The sequence below is a fragment of the Lampetra fluviatilis genome, chromosome 26, assembly GCF_964198595.1.
Source record: "Lampetra fluviatilis chromosome 26, kcLamFluv1.1, whole genome shotgun sequence".
NCBI classification, from domain to species: domain Eukaryota; kingdom Metazoa; phylum Chordata; class Hyperoartia; order Petromyzontiformes; family Petromyzontidae; genus Lampetra; species Lampetra fluviatilis.
Window position 1 is genome coordinate 8,729,462 of NC_136300.1, and position 20,680 is coordinate 8,750,141.

Consider the following 20,680-nt stretch of genomic DNA (forward strand, 5'->3'; position numbering starts at 1 on the left):
CGTGGCTAACGGCTTTTGTATCTACGTGTTTATTTATGACTAGGTTTGTTTTATATACCTTGTGTTTGTAAGTTATATCCGCTTTTCCGTGGAAAATACCCTTCCATTCGCACCTCAGAAATAAGTTCAACATCGCTACATACGTAGAAACATAACACGCAATATAACTGTTATTGGTCAAAATATCGCAACGTGAAGATTATCAGAAAATTACTCAACTGGGATTACCCATTCTCTAACGACTAAACTTGGCAAGACCCTCCTGAAACAGTCTTGAGACTCAGTGAGTCTTGCCTGAGTAAATTAGCGTCGTGATGATGATGATGACAACGTGGAGGGACAGATGTGTTGAAGAGGTCGTACGGCTTTGCTGATGTCTGTGTCCAGTACGACCACGGCAGCAAAGCGCAATAGGGCAAGAGACACCGCCAGTACAACGTGAAGGGGAACTGATATTGGGCGTATCGTCATGTCGTGAAATGTAGTGTCGATTTAACACGTAGGCTTTCGCGACCAATATCGATAAGAGGTGTTTTACATTTACACGCTTTTTATTAACTCACTCTGTCTGTTGTATCCTCAAATCTTGTAACTAAATTTTTACCCACTTCCCTATGTGGTATCGACTGCAAACTTGGTATACTTATGTCATACTGATGACAATACTATATTCTATCATAAAAAATAAAATTTTAAACATTCATTTTTATATGTTATGTTTCGGCTTGAGTCTAATTGTCCACGCTCAACTGACGTTGGCTGTAAATCACCACGGCCCCTTACGTTATGGCAAGCTTCGGGGCCACTTCCTGAGGTCGTGGAGTTGTTCCATTACTAGTACGGTACATTTCATTAAAGCGTGTTTTAAAAAGTTTTAAAAAATATTACTTATTTTGGGTTAGATCGCGTAAATATATAAATATGTAATTAACACCCGACACCACCCGACACAACCAACTAATAAGGGTTGTCACGTAAACAGAACGTGCCAATTCGTCACTAGTACAGCACTAACCGGTGTGTAGGAGAGCCAAGACACGACATTTACAATCTGAGTAGGATGTGATTCATTAACCCCCCCGCCCCCCACTTTGCGCAAGAGCGCAATAAGTGTGGTCACCACATCTACGCCTCTAATATACAAGGAACAAAACAGTTAGACTTTTCCACAAATATGTCTGTCGCCTGATGAAGCTAGTTGTAATTACTGGCGAAACGTCGTACTCAGATTGTAAATACTCTTTGGTTCTTTCGGTAAAGTCACGTAGGTAGAAAAATAAATAGAATAAAACTAAAATTATATATGACGACGTTTCGATCGCAACACAAGCGGTCGTCCTCCGGCGGGAAAAAATAATCGAGCAGTGGAACTACTGAACCAGCCTACGTGTCTTTACCGAAAGAACCAAAGAGGATAGATTCCTGCAGTTACGAAAGCTTCAAATCAAGATCAGATTGTAAATGTTGCGGCTTGGCTCTCCAACACACCGGTGGTGCTGTACTAGTGACGAACTGGCCACGTTCTGTTTACGTGACAACCCTTACTAGTTGGCTGTGTCGGGTGGTGGCGGGTTTTAACGACACATTTATACATTAACGCGATCTAACCCAAAAAAAAAACCTCTATTATGGATTTAATATCGAATCGCAAATTATATGGCAACAATGCACGCATAGTCCCCTCTGATGCCAGACTTAACGCCCCAAGTCGCTAAAATATTATTATCTCCTCCATGTCTCTCTCGAGTTCTTGCCTGGTTCGACAAAACTACGTGACCGTGGGTAACTGCAAATACAAAGATCCCCCGTGTCGCCTTCACAACAAGTTGTTAGCGAGCACCGACGAAGGCCGGAACGCCACACGAAGGGGTGGGTGGCCAGTACCACGCCCGACCGCCTTTGCCTCCCGCGTGACGATGTTTACACACCACACCAGCTACTCATTTTGAGGCTGAGTCGACCTAGGGGGGAGCCACCGCTCCCCACAACCACGAACCTCACGCACACATTCCGTGACGTCACTCGACCATTCCTCCGACTCCACCAATGGGCGAGCAGATCGAGCGGCGTGCTGGGCCGTGCCCCCACGTGGCGGAAGACGAAACACGTGGGACGAGAATCCTGTCAAACGCGCGCGCACGTACACACACACAGGCACACACAGACAGGCAAAGACTACTCCACTATTCGCGTACTGTCGGGAGAGATGCATCCCAAGGATCAACACACGTGAGTCGCCGCGTATGTGTGTGTGTATGCGCTTCATTTAATATCGAGGAGACAAAGGCGGCCGCGTGTGATGGTGACCACCTCCCCACCCCCGTTGTGTGCCGTGCCGGCCTTCATAGGTGCTACGCGCCGGCAGCACTTGCCCCAAGCAGCCCGTCGAAGGCGATACGGGCGTTCTTTGTTTATGTTTTGCGCGCTTCACTGTTAACCTCTCTTGTGTTGTCATTTGTGTGCATCGTGCCTGCTCTCCTGTCGATAGTCACGACTCGCACGCAGTGTTGCTCATGGCCGGCTCCGGCTTCGCAGCGGATGTCTCCGAATCAGTCGAGCGGCGTTTTTCCTCCCGTCAGCTGCGTAACGCGGTGTGGAAGAAGCTACATTGGCTTGGCGCTCCACACGGCGCTCGCAACGCTTGCGAAACTGAACGCGACCCCCCTTTGAAGGAACATCTGCGCCGGTTCGAAACATTCAGGCGACGCTGCCTACGATCCACCCTGCTAGTTTGATGGGATTGGAGTGTGTGAGTAGCTCACGGATCCATGAAATAGTATGGACATAATCAAATCGGTGAGCTCCTCCGGCAGGCAATGCTGCGTTGGCTGGGTCATGTAGCTCGCATTCCCAGCCACCGCGTGTCCAAGCAGCTTCGGTTTAGCCGGAAAGTGGGCGCTGTTTGAACGGGCGCGGCACGGTCTAGATAAGAGAGGGAATGATTGTCGTGTAGGAGGATGTGGAGCTGATCGGACTTGTCGATTACCGATACCAACGGTGTCAATATCGGTCTATGTAGAGGAAGCTAGGGCAATTGGAGGCAGTCGACCTCCAAAAAAGTGTAATGTAGAGTAGCGACGCTCACAACAACGAGCGGAGCCCTGCGCGGCTAAAACGCAGTAAGAAGGCACAGTGAGGATCACAGGTGGGGCATCGACCAGTCATTTCAGTCAGTCAACCCATGATACCTGGGTCTGTCCCGTGATCTGTCAGCGAGCCTTAGACACTTCACGTCGCCTCAAGGTGCACCTAGCCTGGCACAAGCGAATGGCGGTTGTGGCGCGTCAGTAACCGTGCCTGCGTGTGCGTGCGTGGTGACGTGGTTGAGTTATGGATATGAAGTGACTCCAGTGCGTACTTGGATTGTAACTATTGTAGGTAAAGCTATCTTGTAACTGCGATGTGCAGGGTTTATTATGATGTGGCCAGTGTAGTGCTTTATATGGGGATAAGGATATGGGTGTAGGCAGTGGGTGTAGCAAGGACGGAGCTGGGGGGAGAGTGGGGAAACCGCCCAGGATCAACTATTTTTTTTAAAATATATTATTGGCAACTTTTCTGGTAATGGCCCTTATTCATAGCACATGTGGCTATTGTGATTGTGTGCCACTGCCAACGCTGCATCGCCAAATAGTGAGTTGAACTTTTGAATGACCAGTAGGATGTTTACATGTGCTATGAAGGGTCATTGCCTGAAACGTCACAAATCATATAGTGTATATATTTACTTTTAGAGTTTTAGGGTAGTGTTTTTGACTGTTGGTCATTGTCATTGGACTTGAACCTTAGACGCTTGAGTGTTTAAGTAAGGACTCGGTAGTAGAGTTAGGCACAGGGTTAGACGAAATCTTTAAGAGAGGGCTCCGTTTACGAATATAGTTGGTGTTCACATTTTAATTCTAGCTTACGATAGTGAAATGGTTAGTGACGGGGGGGGAGGTGGAGATTGGAAAAATGTTGGGCACGAGGAAGTTGTCTCACCAAGCCCACATTGGAATGAAAAGTCCAACTCCACAACTTTGTTTTGGGTTTGAAGCCGACATAGCAGCTGTTAGTGCGTCACCGCAATTCTCGGCCGTGGGCAGAGTGGACGGTCACGAGCAAATCGCGGCGGGGCTGTGGAAGAAACGACGAATGGTCACTCGCGAGGAGAGCGGTGGAGGGGTGGGAATGGTCTCTAAAAGAGCGTAAACACCATAAACGCTGTGCCGCTGCATGAGCGTCGCTTTACTGCGCCTAGAAATGTTCACGTGCAGACCATTGTGTTCGACGAAGCGCACGAGTCACCGCTGTTTGAATGGTGATCGCTAATAAATACATAAACAGCGTGCATGTCACTGATACGGCTGTATGCGTGTATGTTGGACTTCTTTCGCACCGTATGTAGCCAACCGTGCTAATCGTTAGTGCGCTTCTCGTACACAGTCGCCGTGTATACAATACACGCGTGATATTATCTACACGACGCGAGCAGGAATGAATGTTCAGTGCCGTGGAGGCCCAGGAATGTAACCGGCCCTGTAGCAGTAGGGCCAGGTGAAGGTTGAGTTGAACACCTAGTTGAGGGGTTGATTCAGCCCCTCTTTTTGGGGGGAATTCAACAGCGGCTCGCCCCCCCCCCTGCCATAAGAATGTGGAATTTCCATCACTCACTCAGGTCTGTTTAGCACGTAGGCTTTGGCCACCAATATTATCCATAGCGGAGTTATTTTTGCATTAGATTGCGTAATTTTACGCCATCTAACCCAAAAAAAAACATCTTATGGCTCTGGTCTGTCAACAGGAGATGATGCACTGCCTCTGTACTCATGTGAGCAACACATTGCTTTGTTTAACAGCGATCCACATGTTTTCTTTTCATGTAAGAAATGCAACAAACACTTAAAATCCATAATTTTATAAACAACCATTGTCCATAATTCATACACTATAATAACTTGACATCGGTAGCCAAAACGGTGAATGTGCCGGAAGTCTGTCTGGCCAAGCGGACGAGGCACTAAACGAGTAATGTGTAGCCTACAGTGCTTAAACATACTCCACATTTGCAGGACACGCTCTATTTAACGGTTGTTAAAAAATACATGGCAAAGAGTTAAGTTCGTTTGTCTAACGTACGAAACGTCCCGTTAATCTGGTGGTCATTGTTGTAGAAGGGTCATGCACACAAGGCAGTTGGGTATTTGTTGCGGTGAAACTCCTCTTGTTCTGGCCTGCAAGTCGCAAAAGGTCCGCGATGTCATTGCTTTTATGGCTTTATTTTGGTGATTTCGAAAAGTGTATTGGTTTAGCCATGTTTGTTTGTTGTAGTACAGAGTTAGACTGATGGCCTTAATCTAAGTTGTCTTGTGGTTGTTGTTGGTTGTTTGACTTGCATCCCACTGGGATTTTTACACACAGCGTTGGTGTACGGTGATTTTTTTTCTGCAATATTTTGCTGTCTTTTCTTGGATTTTCTGTTTGCACTTAGTCACATATTCACTTTAAGATGTTTTTTTTCATGTTTTTCTTTTTTGTTGCGGTTGCAACCCGATTCAAGAGCCGAATGGCTCACAGGGCTACACCTAATAAATTAACTTGAACTTGTATTGGGAGCAGGGGCCTCTCCGTCGCTCTGGCCTGGAGCTTGTTTGGAGACTCCAGGGGACGATGCGGCCACAATCTTCACAGCTCATGACACATTTCCCCCCCAAGTAATGGTTGTCAAAAAATGCTATGCGTGTTGTTCTTACAAGTGAGGGCATCGGGTTTGGACTTGCCTTTTTTTCTTACTATTTTACATCCTGTCTGAAAATATATTTTCATATTCACATTCAGGAAATAAAATCTCCATAACAGGATAGACATGTTTTATATGCTCCAAATATGTTATATAAATGAGGATTGAGAGTTCAATATTTCTATTGAAGTCTGATTTATTGATGGAAAGAAATGTAACCTTTTCTTAATGGATATTAAAATCACATTCTTTTAAAATAAAATATGTTTGTACTTTTTAAAACTCCATGTCCCTTTGGGGACTCAATCTTGTTCACAATGTAGGAAATTTACAATTAATGTTTTAATTAAAGCACTTTACGTTTAAAGTAAAAATTCAGAACTTTAGCTGAATAACCCTGTGACTCACATTTCCCTGTCCTGACGTTGGGTGAACGTTGTTGTTCATGTGTTCCTTGCATAAATGTCATAGAATTATACCTTAGAAAAATAGTTATTTAGCATTTACCTTTTGTCATTCAGGTATTTTTTTAACTGACAGTTCAAGCCGCAGAAGAGAGGATTTGTCAAATTCAATGGATTGGTTTCGTGGCTGTCTTACGGTACGCGGGCTCACCTTATATGGTCACTACAACCACGCACATTTATACAAATCTGCAAGAAGACAATGAAGATAAAACCGCGTCTAATTTCGCGACGTATTTTTCCATGCTGTTTTTTCAGAGCAACTACCTATGCTCTGTTGGAACAATTAACTGAAAATATACGAAAAACACTGTCGTGGTGACCATGCATTTAAAAAATAATAAAATCAGCCAGTTTGAGGGATGTTTGTGTGACATCGGTGGAATGTAACATGGCCATTCCCATACGTCTCGTGACTTCGTATCAGCATGGGCTCGGCAGCCACTTGTGGCCTTGCCGCCTCCGGTGACGATACAACTCATGTCCTCCGTGACATCGGCCTGTGTTTACGTGCCGCCGTGCAAACACGCACGTCGCATCACGCTCGTGGTCAAGGTGGTCCGGTCACATTTTTTTTGGCTGGCTGGAACCAAAAATGTCTGTGGTTATGAATAACACGCATAACCGTGTGTGGCAGGGTGTGGCCTTGTCATTATACATGACCGAGAAATAACTGCCCCAACCCAGTGATCACAGCCTTTCCTCCCCAGACCAAAGCTGCCATATAAGGATATACGCAGTACTTTTAGAATTCCACCGGAAATCCCTGCAAGTGACGAAACCCGACATGATGCTGAGACTTTACTTTGGATGTTGTGACCGGCATATACTAAAGTTATATCTACGAAAAACCCTACCAATTTAGTTAAACAAAATGTAATGTGCATCGTACATCCTTAGCACACTTACTGAGTAGAGCAACAGCTTACATCACTGTGATAACGTGATGCTAGCTCTGTTTAACAAAATACAGATAATAAACGTTTACGTCATAATTTATAATTGGTGACCCACTACTGGATGAATGTCTATCCCAGGACTTGCTGGTCCTGGAGGTTTGTTTGACCGAACCTCACGACTCTGGTCAGTGCAGGTCAGTAGAGTTGACCGAGAACCAGTATTGATATTTATATCACTCGCCACACAATTTGGCCCATGGCCGGAAATTAATCGCGGATCATTCGGGTCGTAGCATGCGGTGTAGGGAACACACTGGTACCACTTCCCTGTTTATACGGTACGTTGAAGATCTACAGTACGTTTATTTTGATTACGCTTGGTTCAGCAAAATGCTGAAACAGCTCAGTGCCCAATTTACAAATACGAAGAAGGCATCGCAGCAGCAGTACAACAACCGCCCCAGCTCCTGACGCAATTTATCTGTCCCAACCACCTCAATGTAAAGCTATAGTTGATGCTCTACAGCAACGGCAGCCGTATGAAGAAGTTAAAACATGTTTATTAAAAAGTAAATTACTCGGCCTGAACACGTTGGGTCCGGCAGCAGGATGCGATCGCGGAGTGGCCGACCCCATGCAGCCACGCGAAGTTTGTCTGAGAAGGGAGAGAGAGCCCGGAGTGGCGTGATCACTGCGTCGCACTTCCCGTAGAGTTGGCATTCTCTCGTGACGAGTCCATGTGACACACCACGCCTGCCTGATGTGAGCTTCCGTGGAGCTGTACACTCGCATGCATGTGATATTCAGAATCCGGATATATTGGTAGGAACCACCTGGTTCCACCAGCACACAGGGGATTATTGTGTCCGTCCAACTGTCGTGCATCCAAAAATGGGAGGGGTGGGGCTGGGTGGAGAGGGGAGGGGCTGGGTGGGGAGGGGCTGGTGGGGAGGGTAGGGCTGAGTGGGGGGTGGGAGGGGTGGGGTGGGTGGGGAGGGGCTGGTCACCCCGTGGTGCCCTTATAAAACTCAACGTTTAACCTACTCACGCCAGCTTGTGCCCGCCCTCACAGTCGGGCATATTTGCGGAATACACCACGCCGCCGTTGACCCTGGCCATTGACCGAGCAACCCAACGTTCCTACCAGCTCCCTCCGCAGGAATGTGTTATGGGTAATTTGTGTGAGTTCATGCACTGTATGGCCACCTTTTGCGATATAACTCTCTTATTCGTGTGGTCTTTGGTAATCTAATGTGGATATTATGGTGAATTTTATCCCTTTTGAGTCACCACTCCCAGGTTTGCCTTTTATACATTAAAAGATGGACACAGGAAAAAAACGGGAGTCTTTGCAGGAAGATTTGGGGCTCGGATAATATGAGTCACAGAAAATAGGGGCACGGATAGGAATGTCGCTCTGCTGGCATAAGCACAACCACAATTGTCAAGCAAGGATTTGTCTGCCACAGCAAACACAAGCGATATGAAGGTAAATTCATCACTACTTTACAAACAACAAACATTTAAAAGTCCATATTTTATGACTAAGTTTAATACGAACATGTCTCAATTCAGTTTTGTGCGTGAAAGAAACGTGTGCATGCGTGCGGTTGTGCAAGGCTCCGGATGGGCAGTTCCACACATTGGGCAACTTCACAGTAAACATTTTAATATCATCCTCATAACGTCACTTTGAGGGTGATTATCTGAAGCTTGGGAAATTGTGGGTTTATGGAAGCATTCCATGGTTTGACACGTACACAAAAGAACGTACCATGGCCATCCCGGCTTGGATAGGATGTTTCGTTGGACTGGCTCTGGTATTGTCGTCTCGCGCAGTGGTATATTACGACAATGTCTATCTTATCCAGATAAGTGGACAAATTACAGACCTCACTGGCTGATACGCAGCGCTCAAGAGCCACTTGACGTTCTATATTTGAAGCTTTCGTGACTGCAAGGATTCATACTCTTTGTTATTTTCGGTAAAGTCACGTAGATAAAAAAGTAATTAAATACATTTGAAATTTAATAAGTGAAAAATCAGTGACTATCCACATCTTTAAAGTGTCTGAGACGTACGCCTGATATCGGTGGAGCTGGCCGGGTGTCTCTTTGAGAGCTCGCACGTGCGTGGCCCTGCTTGCCGCACGTGAGTCCACATTCGGCGGTTTGGTCGGCCTTGCTCCGTGACCGTGAGCCACACGTGGCGACGGGGGAGTTTGTGCCGTTTGTGGTGAAGCCTCGAAGCACGCCGTGGACGCACGAGTGTGCTGCCTCGCGCGCTGCTACGCTGCCACTTTGACTTCTTCCATAGCTCTGCACGTTCGGTAATTCACACCCCTCCCTCGATTCCAGGAATTAGTCACGATTCGAGAAAAAAAACATGGTTGGAATCCAGAATCTATGTATTTGTGCGCGTTCGTGGTGCATGTCGAATCGGTCATGACTCCGGGGTGTCAGTAAGCCAAGTGCATGCGGTATGTTCACGCGAATCGGAAGCGAAATAATCGCTCGTGCACAATTAAACGTACCTATCGCACTGATATTCAAATTGTTAATTAACATTTGTTCCGTCTGTACTTCACGGGGAAAGAAGGGAAATGAGCTGGCGCGGTGCAGCTGCCCTTTCTGTGTGGCACAGTCTCGGAAATAAACCGTGCAGTCACAACCCAGTGAATAGTGGACATTCGTTGACACCCATCGCACTGTTGACTTTGCAACCGAAATTCCGGAGTAAACACTGAAACAAAAGGTTGCATTTTAACCTTTTACTTGCATTATTCTTATCTGTTAAATAATGCATGACAGGAAATGTGCTTGTATTACATCTTATCAATACACCACAGTCTTCAATCCCGATACAGTGATAAGAATGGTTCTGGCTCACCAGGAGAAGGCGCCATCTGTTTATATCTGCACGGGGACGGAGTGTTTCCCCCCTCACGCGCATGGGTTTTCTCCCACTTGTAATAACGCTCATTAATTGGCTGTATACATCTTCAAATGAACACCCAATGCAGGACCCTCCTGAAAATGAGTCTCGCAACTCGGCGTGGCTTTCCTGGACAAATGAGCAAATTATTGCGCTTGGTCAAACCGTTGCTGTACCTCCCCGCCAAGCCGTTTTGTTGTTACTCATCAGGTACCGCTACGAGGACTACAAGGTGACGGCCGACTGGCTGCTCTCGAAAACCAAACACCGGCCAAAGGTGGGGATGGTGCTGGGCTCGGGCCTGGGCGGTCTTGCAGACATGCTGGAGGACCAGCAGTCCTTCCCCTACTCCGACATCCCCAACTTCCCGCAAAGCACGGGTGCGTACGCACACGCACGCATGCACAGGCGGGCGGGCGCATACACGCAGGCACGCGAGATACAACGTGTGGTGTCCACGCCGCGTGCGGTGCCCGTTGGGACTGTACAGTGTGTTGTGTGTATCGTGTATGCCACATCGTCGTCGTCATCGTTAGCGATGTTGGGTATTCACATCCTAATGGATTTGTGGATTGGCCACTTGCCCTCCGCAGGTAATAGGTGCAGCTCTGGGAGGCGTGGCACTTGAAGGCAGCCAGAATTGACGCCAACAATCGCCCAAGCTCTGTCGTCCTACATTACGATGTTTGGGCAACAGTGGTATTGGCTGAACGTAAAATCGAATCTGAAAGGTGGTCCAGCTCTCGTGAAAAACATAAATAATAATTAAAAAAAATCCATCTCTTTGCGAGCACACGACTCCGGCCCCCCGCCCCCGGTGTGCGTGAGCTCCATCGACTCGGCGTTCCTGCGGGGCTCACCTCGTCACGCTCTCTTTGTGTCTGCCGGTGCAGTGGAGGGGCACGTGGGACGCCTCGTGTTCGGCAAGCTCAGCGGGAAGACGTGCGTGTGCATGCAGGGGCGCTTCCACGCCTACGAGGGATATTCCATGAGCAAGGTGCCGTCCCCCACCAGCTTCCGCTCTGCACCGTGCAGTCGTCTCGACCGATGATCTGGCACTCGCTAATCCACTCCGGTTACTCGTTCGTTGGTGCTCAGTCGTCTTCTTATCACTCTTCTACAGCTGCTACTGCTATTAACATGGTTACTGTTTCCTGTAAACGTCAATCGTTGAGTACTCGGTCGACCAGACATGGACTGTTTTGTCTCATCCACCACAAATTGTTTATCCTCCACACTGCAGGTTACAACAGCTAACTCACTTACTCCCCCACTCTCTCGACTACTCACTTACCCAGACAAAGACAAAGATCCCCCATTTAGCCTTTTTAATAGACTGTTAGGGCAAGTATTGTTAGGGAGCACCTATGAAGGCTGGCACAGCACACGAAGGGGTGGGTGGCCAGCACCATGCCTGGCAGCCTTTGTCTCCCTAGTGGTGATGTTTACACATCGCACCAGATACTCATTTGAGGCTGAGTCAACAACGGGGAGGCCCAGGCCAGTCCAGATAATCGTCAATATTGTTAACCGTGAGCAGGAATCGAACTCTGTTGGCCAGGTTCGTAGCACAGCTTGCTAATCGCTACACCACCGCTGCCCAAACGCACTCACCCACACTCAATAGCCCAATCATTTAGCTACCACACTGCAGGTCACAAACACTTATCCTTCTGCTTCATCCCCCACACTGCATAATTACCTTGCTCAAGTCAAGAATCGTGTTATCTCTTTATCGATTGCAACTTTAGTGGCCGCTTGACCTTACCGGCCTTTGGACCTGTGCTCTGCAACTGTGTGGCCGTCATAATAAAACAGACAACTTGGCAGTCATAACACGCACAGAAGGGTCATATGGAGATTAGCCGGCACTTTGCTGTTCCGCCTTCTCCTGGCGAGTCGCCCACCCTCGCTGCCTCCACAAGTGCTGGATCACAGGTCACGTGCGTAGCCGCCAGCAGACACGTCACAGGCTGCGAGCACTCGCTCCATCTCTCTCTGCAGGTGACGTTCCCCATCCGCGTGTTCAAGCTGCTTGGCGTGGACACCGTGGTCGTCACCAACGCGGCAGGTGGCCTCAACAAGGAATTTAAAGTGGGCGACATCATGATCATTCGCGACCACATCAACCTGCCGGGCCTGGCCGGCAACAACCCCCTGCTGGGACCCAACATTGAGAAGTAAGAGCCAGGAGAACATCCCACCGCATCCTGTCACAACTTCCAACATCACCAATCACCCACTAACGTCCCGCGAACATCCACTAACGTCCCATAGCATCCCCACTCCTGCCCCATGAGATAACTGAAGAGTGGGCAGGTTACCAGGTTGATACAATCTGCAGTGATTGCTTCAGCCCATCAAGCGGAGAGCCGTCCAGTGCTTATTTAAGTCCGAGGAGCCAAACGCTCTGTAGTGAGCAAGCCAACAAACGCCGTCCACCAGACGTCAAGTGACGTTCTCACGTGATGCCAGGTCACGTGATGCCAGGTCACGTGATGCCAGGTCACGTGATGCCAGGTCACGTGATGCCAGGTCACGATGCCAGGTCACGTGATACCAGGTCACGCGATGCCAGGTCATGTGATACCAGGTCACGATGCCAGGTCACGATGCCAGGTCACGTGATGCCAGGTCACGTGATGCCAGGTCACGTGATCCCAGGTCACGTGATGCCAGGTCACGTGATGCCAGGTCACGTGATGCCAGGTCACGTGATGCCAGGTCACGATGCCAGGTCACGTGATACCAGGTCACGCGATGCCAGGTCATGCGATACCAGGTCACGATGCCAGGTCACGATGCCAGGTCACGTGATGCCAGGTCACGTGATGCCAGGTCACGTGATCCCAGGTCACGTGATGCCAGGTCACGATGCCAGGTCACCGCGGCGATGACCGTGCAGGGATCAGCGCAGCGGGAGTACAGTTGCGGGCTGGATGTCAGGCCGGGCGACACTCACGATCCTTCGCATCCCGACAGGTTTGGGCCTCGGTTCCCGAGCGTCTCCGACGCGTACGACCGCTCGTTGTGCGCGCTGACGAAGAAGGTGGGTACCACGCTGGGCTTCGGCGAGTTCCTGCGCGAGGGCGTCTACGTGATGAATACCGGCCCGGCCTTCGAGTCCATCGCCGAGTGCCGCATGATGATCATCCTGGGCGCTGACGCCGTGGGTAAGGCGCTCGTCGCCGCATGTGTCCGTTGCTTGGGCCTCTGTGTATGTATGTGCTGTATTGTGAGCTTCTTTCGAAGCGTACGTAGCCAACCGTGCTAATCGGAGGTGCCGTGAGCGCGCTCATCGCTAGCGTGGCAAAAGAGACCCTGGCATATTTGTTGGAGGTGGGGTTGATAAAAGGGTCAATGGGAGTGATAGGTGCTGGTTGGATAGTTGGTTTGGGCTCGTACTTAGTTGGCTGGTGAGCTTTGCCACAACCGGTTGCCCGCCCCTCCCCATTGCATCGAATAACCGGTTCAGTTTTTGGCCGCTTTTGGTTTTCGTTAAAAGCGCCACCTGGAAACCCTCTCGCGCCACCAAGAAACTCTCTAGCGCCACCTGCTGACGAGCGTGCGAAACGCATTCGTCCTCATCACACAAGCGGCACTTGCCCTTAAGTGCTCGTTGGCTGCTGTAGCTGTTAGCGAGCACCCACCATTAACACACAAACATTCACAAAGACAAAGATCCCCTCTATAGCCTTTAACAGACTGTTGGGGCAAGTGCTGTTCGCGAGCACCTATGAAGGGTGGCACGGCACACGATGGGGTGGGTGGCGAGCATCTTTGACGCCCCAGTGGCTATGTTTACACAACTGCACCAGGTACTTATTTAAGGCAGAGTCTATCTAGGGCTGATCCAGGACCGGTTCAGATAATCGTCACTGTTGTTAGCCATGAGGGGGAATCGAACTCGGGACGCCGTGTTCGTAGCGCAGCGCGCTAACCGCTCCACTACTACTCCCCCCACACACACGCACTCCCCCTCCCTGTATTGGTTGCGTAGCTGGCTCCACTGCTCACATTGAAGTCGACTAGCGCTACAGATTTTACGCCGGTCTTCATCCTTCGTATGGCTAATCAAGGGTAATTCTTAAGAGATTCCGTTGTAGGTGATTCGCCCATTCGATTTTTTTGTCCAAGAGCTGGTGAATTGTGGGCACCATCCACCCTCCGCCGTCACGTGTACGCTTGGGGTAGTGCGTGGTTACACGCGTAGCCACCGTCGCACACAGGAGAGCGTCTTTGATCTTCCACTTGTGAGTCAGGTGTCCGCCGCGTCTCCCGTGGTCTGTGTTGACGCTGATGTGTGTGCGTGCGTGTGTGCGTGCGTGTGTGCGTGCGTGCAGGCATGAGCACGGTGCCCGAGGTGCTGATCGCGAAGCACTGTGGCCTCCGCGTGCTCGGCATCTCGCTCATCACCAACGAGGCCGTCTTGGACTACGAGACCGAGAAGACAGCCAACCACGCCGAGGTGCTGGAGACGGGCCGCATGCGCGCTGACGCACTGCAGAAGCTCGTCGCCGAGGTGCTGAGCAACGTGTAGCATCAGGAGCTCGGCCGGTGACAGAGCTCCTGTCATCTGCGGCGATGCGGGGGGGACGAGTGTCACGGATCCTATAGTCCGCAAATTTTATGTTCTGTAAATTATCGCACGTAAATGTGGGTGATGGGGGCAGCCAATAATAGGAGTTATCATGGACCCTATGGGTGACAGAAGTCGTGGGTAAGAGGAATCCTACTTAAGTAAACAAGTTTGTTGATATTTCAACAAAAATATTTGGACTGATCACTTAACAAGTGATTACATGTGATGAGTACGATGCCTAGTCACCGAGTCTAAAATTGCACGAGCACTTTTTACAAAATTGCAGGTAAACTTCCAATGGAAATTTGGATGAAAAAATCACTGCCGAGTAGGTGATGTAAGCCAGCACAACGTGTACATTCCCAGAAAATGGATAAATTACCGAATATGTGCAGCATATACCCCTGGCTCCAGGGGTGAAAATTCCGCTCGGTGCCCTCAGTGCGGTGCCCCAATCAACCTGGGTGGCGCAGGGTGGCAGGGCAGTGGCAACACTCGTCGCGCCTCGCAGCAACAAGGGCGCGGGTTCAATTCCAAACTCGGCCGTCTATCTGTGTTGGCGTTTGTATGTCCTCCCCCTGTTCTGCATGGGTCTCCTCCGGGTTCTCCAGTTTCTTTCCATGACTGAAACCCACACGCGATGTAACTGGTATTGGCCAACATCCCCAGTGCTGATATACGACCTCCAAATGACTCGATTCGGAATGGCACACAGCATCAACATCGCTCCTTTCATGAGGAACTTGGCCAAGAACCTTCTGAAGAAGTGTCTTGAGCCTCGGCGACGCTTTTCTGGGTGAACAAGCATCATGATAATTGGAAAAATCACTCCATGCCGCATGAGTGTGGCATCTCCAGTCCACACTTCCAGTAGTATGATAGCCCACGTGACGTTTTATGTTGTGTTGCTTCTGATGAGCATGTCACCATGATCAGCGTCGTGTGGTAAATATTGGGTGAAAGTTGTTACAGAACAAACAAAAAACTTGATGTTAACATTTAAAAGGGTTGTAACAGCTATCGTTAATGCTGTCATGAAATTCTGTAAGGTTGTAGTCAAAGTGAATGTAATATGTAACTAATCTTTTACCACAAACTCTATATATTTTAAAATGCTTCAGCTGATGTAGTACTGAATGAATGTGTACAGCTTCTGAAGATTAGAAACACCACAAAACGCTGTATTTTGACAACTTACATACGGCCTGAGTTACTAAATGGGGATACAGGGAAAACACCAGAGGGGCAATGCAGGAGAGAGATTCAATGTTCCCGAAGTAGACGGAAGCCATAGGTCAGGGCTGGAGAGTGGTGAATGGCTGGAGAGCTGTGAATGGCTGGATATTGGAAATCACATTTCCGCATTATTTGGCCTAAAACATCCAATAATTGCAAGATGTATTTGACCATTTGAATTTAGTTGCATGGACTGCAAAGATGCGGTGCCAGTTTTTGCCTGTGGACCTAAGGTCCCCAGCATCTCATGAGACCTGCATCTAATGGGGTGTACACGAATACATGATTGACATTTTATGAATATTCATGGGAATTATTAATGTCGGCTAATGGAGTGCACAAGAGTGTACAAAAAAGATGGGACATGAGACAGGATAGAAACAACGTGAAAATAATTTGATTCTTGGATCGCAAGTCTGAATCATTGCCATTCTATTGAACTGTGGGAGGGAAGGTGTGGAGGGTTTTTTACGGCCTCAATATTCGTGTCGTGAACACACCTCGAGTATTTACTCGGGTACGTGACATTTGGAACCAATTTGAACTTTGCATTGAAACCCAATTAGAACACGTTTCTTGCTTTTTTATCCGCACCAACTCTTGATACTTTAAGGTGAGAAAATGTTTTTAAGTCCGAAGAAAACGTGTCCTAAAAACAGGTTTGGACGATCTTTATTGGTTGAGAAATTAATGGTTTATTTTTTTAATGGTAAAGTTATTGATGCCACGACTACGAGAGGCAGGGTCGGTAACACCTCTGCGGAGTGCTGTCGGATCCCGGCTGTGTCGTTGTTGTTGTTATTGTCCGGCAAGGCATCTTGACGTTTCGCTTCACATGCCGGGAGCAGCCACTCCCACTTCTTCTTCACACGAAGCCAGGGAGCTAGCGTGACGCCGGACAACGTGTGCGGTAACAACCAGTAAACACATCCGGAGAGTTGTCCAGCACGACCGCGAACACCTGCGCAGTGGGGTTAATCACATTTCCGCAATCCCTCAACTTGACCCCCGGCCACGAGCCGACTCCACCCGGGTGATCTCAGGGGCTTTGACTGCGTGTTGTGCGTGGACTCTTTCACCAAACGCTGCGGGTGTTTATATACACATTTCCATGGAGAAAGACGCTCTACCATGTAAAGACCTGACCTGACCTGCTGGATAAACAACATCATTGGATGCAGTCTTTCCTGTCACATTATCATTTCCTCAGGCTGGTCACTATCTGCTGCTGTGTTCAAACTGTACAATAGCAAAGGGATATTTAAGTCAAACTTTGATCCAAGGGTCTATTAAAATAGGAGTTTCAGGATATTACAAAAAACCTATTCGTGTACACGTGGTTTTTAAATCTCTCGGCTTTACACGGCCGAGCCATTTGGCATTCCCCTCAACCACTCCTTGGTGGGTCTCATGGTGGGTCGATCACGAACAGCAGTGCTTCAAAACTTCCTCTAGAAATGCCCAGTTGCGCTTGAATTTAAAGCGGTTGTATAACCCACGGTAAATATTTCATTTCGGTTGCGGGGATTAGTACGGTAGATTTTCTAAAATAAAACAATATTGATAGCATTACATTGCTTGGAAATTACTATTACATGTAAGGCAAACAGTTGGGTCCCTGACAGTAACACTTAATTTTAGTCGAGATATTAATTGAGAAAATCTGTGCTGCGTCTGTCACTGCTGCTACGATTAGCACCTTTACGTTGGATCTCAAATATCACATTTTCAACTCATTTCCTGAGAACTTTTCTGACGTGAATTTGTTCATGAAGAAATGAATACTCGCATGTTAGCATTTACAGAGGACCATTTTCAAGGCGATTTAATTATAATTTTAAAAACATCCCGCAATAATTTTGTACAAGGCATGATCTCTCCGCAGGATGTTTGTTGTTGCCATCGGTGACCTGTCAAGGAAATTGTGCCGCAGTGACCAGAATAACTACACCCTTTTATAGCCATTCTGTAGAAACACACGGAGAAAAAATAAATTCAAGGACGTTTAAATGCGCCAAATGCTGTTTACTTGGGACAAGAAATGTGGCTGATAGTCAAGGAAGCTAAACTCAGCTTGTCTTTCAGAGCTGAAGCATCCCATACCCTGTATAATACATCGGTGGCAGAGGTCGCAAACGGGCTTTGATTCCTTACCCGTACCCGGCCGCACCAGGGTCGCAAACGGGTACGGGTATTGGGTACCCGATTGCGACCTCTGATCGGTGGTGGACAAACCTATTGCAAGGGAAGTACAGATTGGCTGTTGGCGTTTTATTTCTGAGTGCAGTATCATTGGCCACATTAAATCACGACGGTCGATTCATTTAAATGTTTTACAGAACATAACACCGGAATATAAAATATGATTAGTGTGGCTAAAGTACTCAAAGTTATTCTATCGATATGAATCTTGTCATTAATGTACCATTTCCAAAGTGTTTTGGCCACCTTCCTTTCCATTCCATGTGGAGGTTCCGTTTGCTCGTCGTAACATTCAAATCAAAGCACGTCTTAAGACCAAGAACCAAATGCACTTTGTGTTTCAAATTAATTCGTTTAATGTTAAGTAGTAGTGTTTAGATGTCTCTTTTTGTGTTTTAATTTTATCGATGTTATATTGTGGGATCGTAAGAGATGGTGGAGGGTTGAGGGGGGAGGCATTCATCCAAAAGTAGCTTGACCAAGATTGATGATGATTAATATTATTGATGTCAAATTACATCTTAAGTTTATTTTAGAATCGTATTGTTATTAACATAATTGTTTAGAAACGTAGTACAGCATGATTGGAAGTATATCATTTGGTTCTGCTTATCTAACCCCGACACTTGCGTGAGACGCGAGAGGATTACTCGCACAACATCTTGGCTCCATTGCGGTGAAGGAGGGTGCAGTCTTCGGTCCTAAATCCATCAAAGTAACCTTTGAATACCCGTGAAATATTCAGGCATCGATTGCATCGGACGCTTCTAAGCCAGAGGTTCCCAACCAAATCTCTGCAGAGCACCATGCACCTCCACATTTTTTTTCGAAATTAAAAATTGCAGCATCCGTAACCGTGTCACCGAGACCACTTCCCGTTGGCCTTGCGGACCACAGCTGGGGGAAGCGATGATCTCAACAGTGACGACATCGCTGAATGCACCCTCCTGGCTCAAGTGGAGCCACGTTGAAAGTTGACGATCGCTCCCGAAAGTTAATCCAAGCGCTGCCGTACTGTGTTGGTTATACTCCAGTTGCGTGTCTCGTATTGCACACCACTTGTGTTCAAACCAAAGTTATCTCCTTCTGCATTTTGTAGTTATAAAGTCCTATTAAAGTGACTAAAATGCTCGTTGAAATGTTTTGTTATATTTTTGACGTGGTGAGTGGAATGTGCCACATTGCTCGATGCTGAGGGGGTAGGTACATTACTTTACCATCTGCACCCATGCTGCTCTGTCAACTCCCGATAACGCGAGCCTTCTGCTTCAGACCATTGGTGGCACATGCCGGGTTTCACCAGTCACATTTTTCTTGGTTCTTTCGGTAAAGTCACGTAGAAGGGAAAAATATATATATAACAATAACAATTCTCACGACGTTTCGACTGCAACACAAGCAATCATAATCAGGTGTGAAATTCACAGCAATAAAATGTTCTTGTTTTATATTTTTATTATTTTATGTGTCCCGGTGGCATGCTGAGCTGGTACCGCTGAGATCTGAGGTTCTTCTCTGGGCGGCTGCTGGCGATTGATTCGGGTGGAAGGGTGACACAGTGGTAACGCTCGTTGTGAATCATGGCAAGAAGCGCCTGGGTTCAATTCCTGCCTCGGGTGCCTTTCTGTGTTGCGTTTGTATGTCCTCCCCCTGTTCTGCATGGGTTTCCTCTGGGGTTTCCAGTTTCCTGCCGTAGCTAAAAAAAAACACAACGTAACTGGTAGGTCTCGAGACGTTTTTTTTGCAGTAGGTGCTGATGTCGCCGTGTGTAATCCAAATTGAGTGATTTGCAGGTAATGTTTCAACATTATGATGTTGTGACGAATAAAGGTGCATTGTATGTTTATGATCGTCATCTATGGGAGGAAACCAGAGAACACAGAGCACATCCAAGACGGGGAGAACCTCCAAACTCCTCAGAGGTCGGCGCCCAGGTTGGAAATCGAACCCGGTGGAAACTGGAATGGGTTTCGAGACTGCATGCCTGCATTGTGAAAATCGTGTGAGGGCAAGGTCCTGGGAGAGCAGGGATGGGATATTCTGCAGCGGGGGTAGCTATGATGTTGTACCCTCAGACAGAGGCACAAGAAGAAGATGTAATCCACATTCCCTGTTTGCTGTTTTATGAGTTTACAATGCATGCACGGACATTGCTTTCAGTAAATGCAGAAGTTTTAATGCAATCTCTGGTATGTTTGTATTTGTATTACAATGGAAACCTGCCACCTATGTTTTCAGTTTTTGCGGTCAGGAAACGATACAATTGTAACACAGAATGCCTTCCTGACATTACCGTGTAATGTACGTTTAATAAAATGCCATGAAAACTTATTGTAGTGGAAGCTGATAAGCTGACTTACACAATGGTCGTAAGAATTACCCAGTCAGTTTTCAAGCTTAACCCATCATGAATGGTGGGGGCAGGGCAATGACATCTGCAAATGACGACCATTTGTCAGTAACTGAAATGGAAGCATGACAACATATTGATATTGTTCTGTGAATGCACTTAAGAAATGTTTTTTTTATTATGTATGCTCAATTGTGGTTTGATTAGGAAATCATTTGCAGCTAAAAGGTAGAACGTATTGGATAACTCCCTTCCGAAAGCTTGGTTTAGTCAGTGTGTTTATATAACACGCT

At 47.6% G+C, this 20,680-nt stretch overlaps 1 protein-coding gene across 3 annotated transcripts in view; it reads left to right on the plus strand.

Moving 5' to 3' along the window:
• The window catches only part of PNP (purine nucleoside phosphorylase), a 41,008-nt gene extending 21,839 nt beyond the window's left edge, over positions 1-19,169 (plus strand). For 2 of the 3 annotated variants that reach the window (XM_078868659.1, XM_078868660.1), the window contains exons 2-6: positions 10,228-10,397; positions 10,911-11,014; positions 12,022-12,197; positions 13,000-13,190; positions 14,361-19,169. In XM_078868659.1, coding sequence (XP_078724785.1) covers positions 10,228-10,397; positions 10,911-11,014; positions 12,022-12,197; positions 13,000-13,190; positions 14,361-14,557 — 838 coding nt within the window. In that variant the 3' untranslated portion in view covers positions 14,558-19,169. Of the gene's footprint in view, positions 1-2,092; positions 2,230-10,227; positions 10,398-10,910; positions 11,015-12,021; positions 12,198-12,999; positions 13,191-14,360 lie in introns of those variants that run through there. The other variant, XM_078868657.1, reaches the window with a different exon arrangement.
• The last annotated feature ends 1,511 nt before the right edge of the window (positions 19,170-20,680 follow it).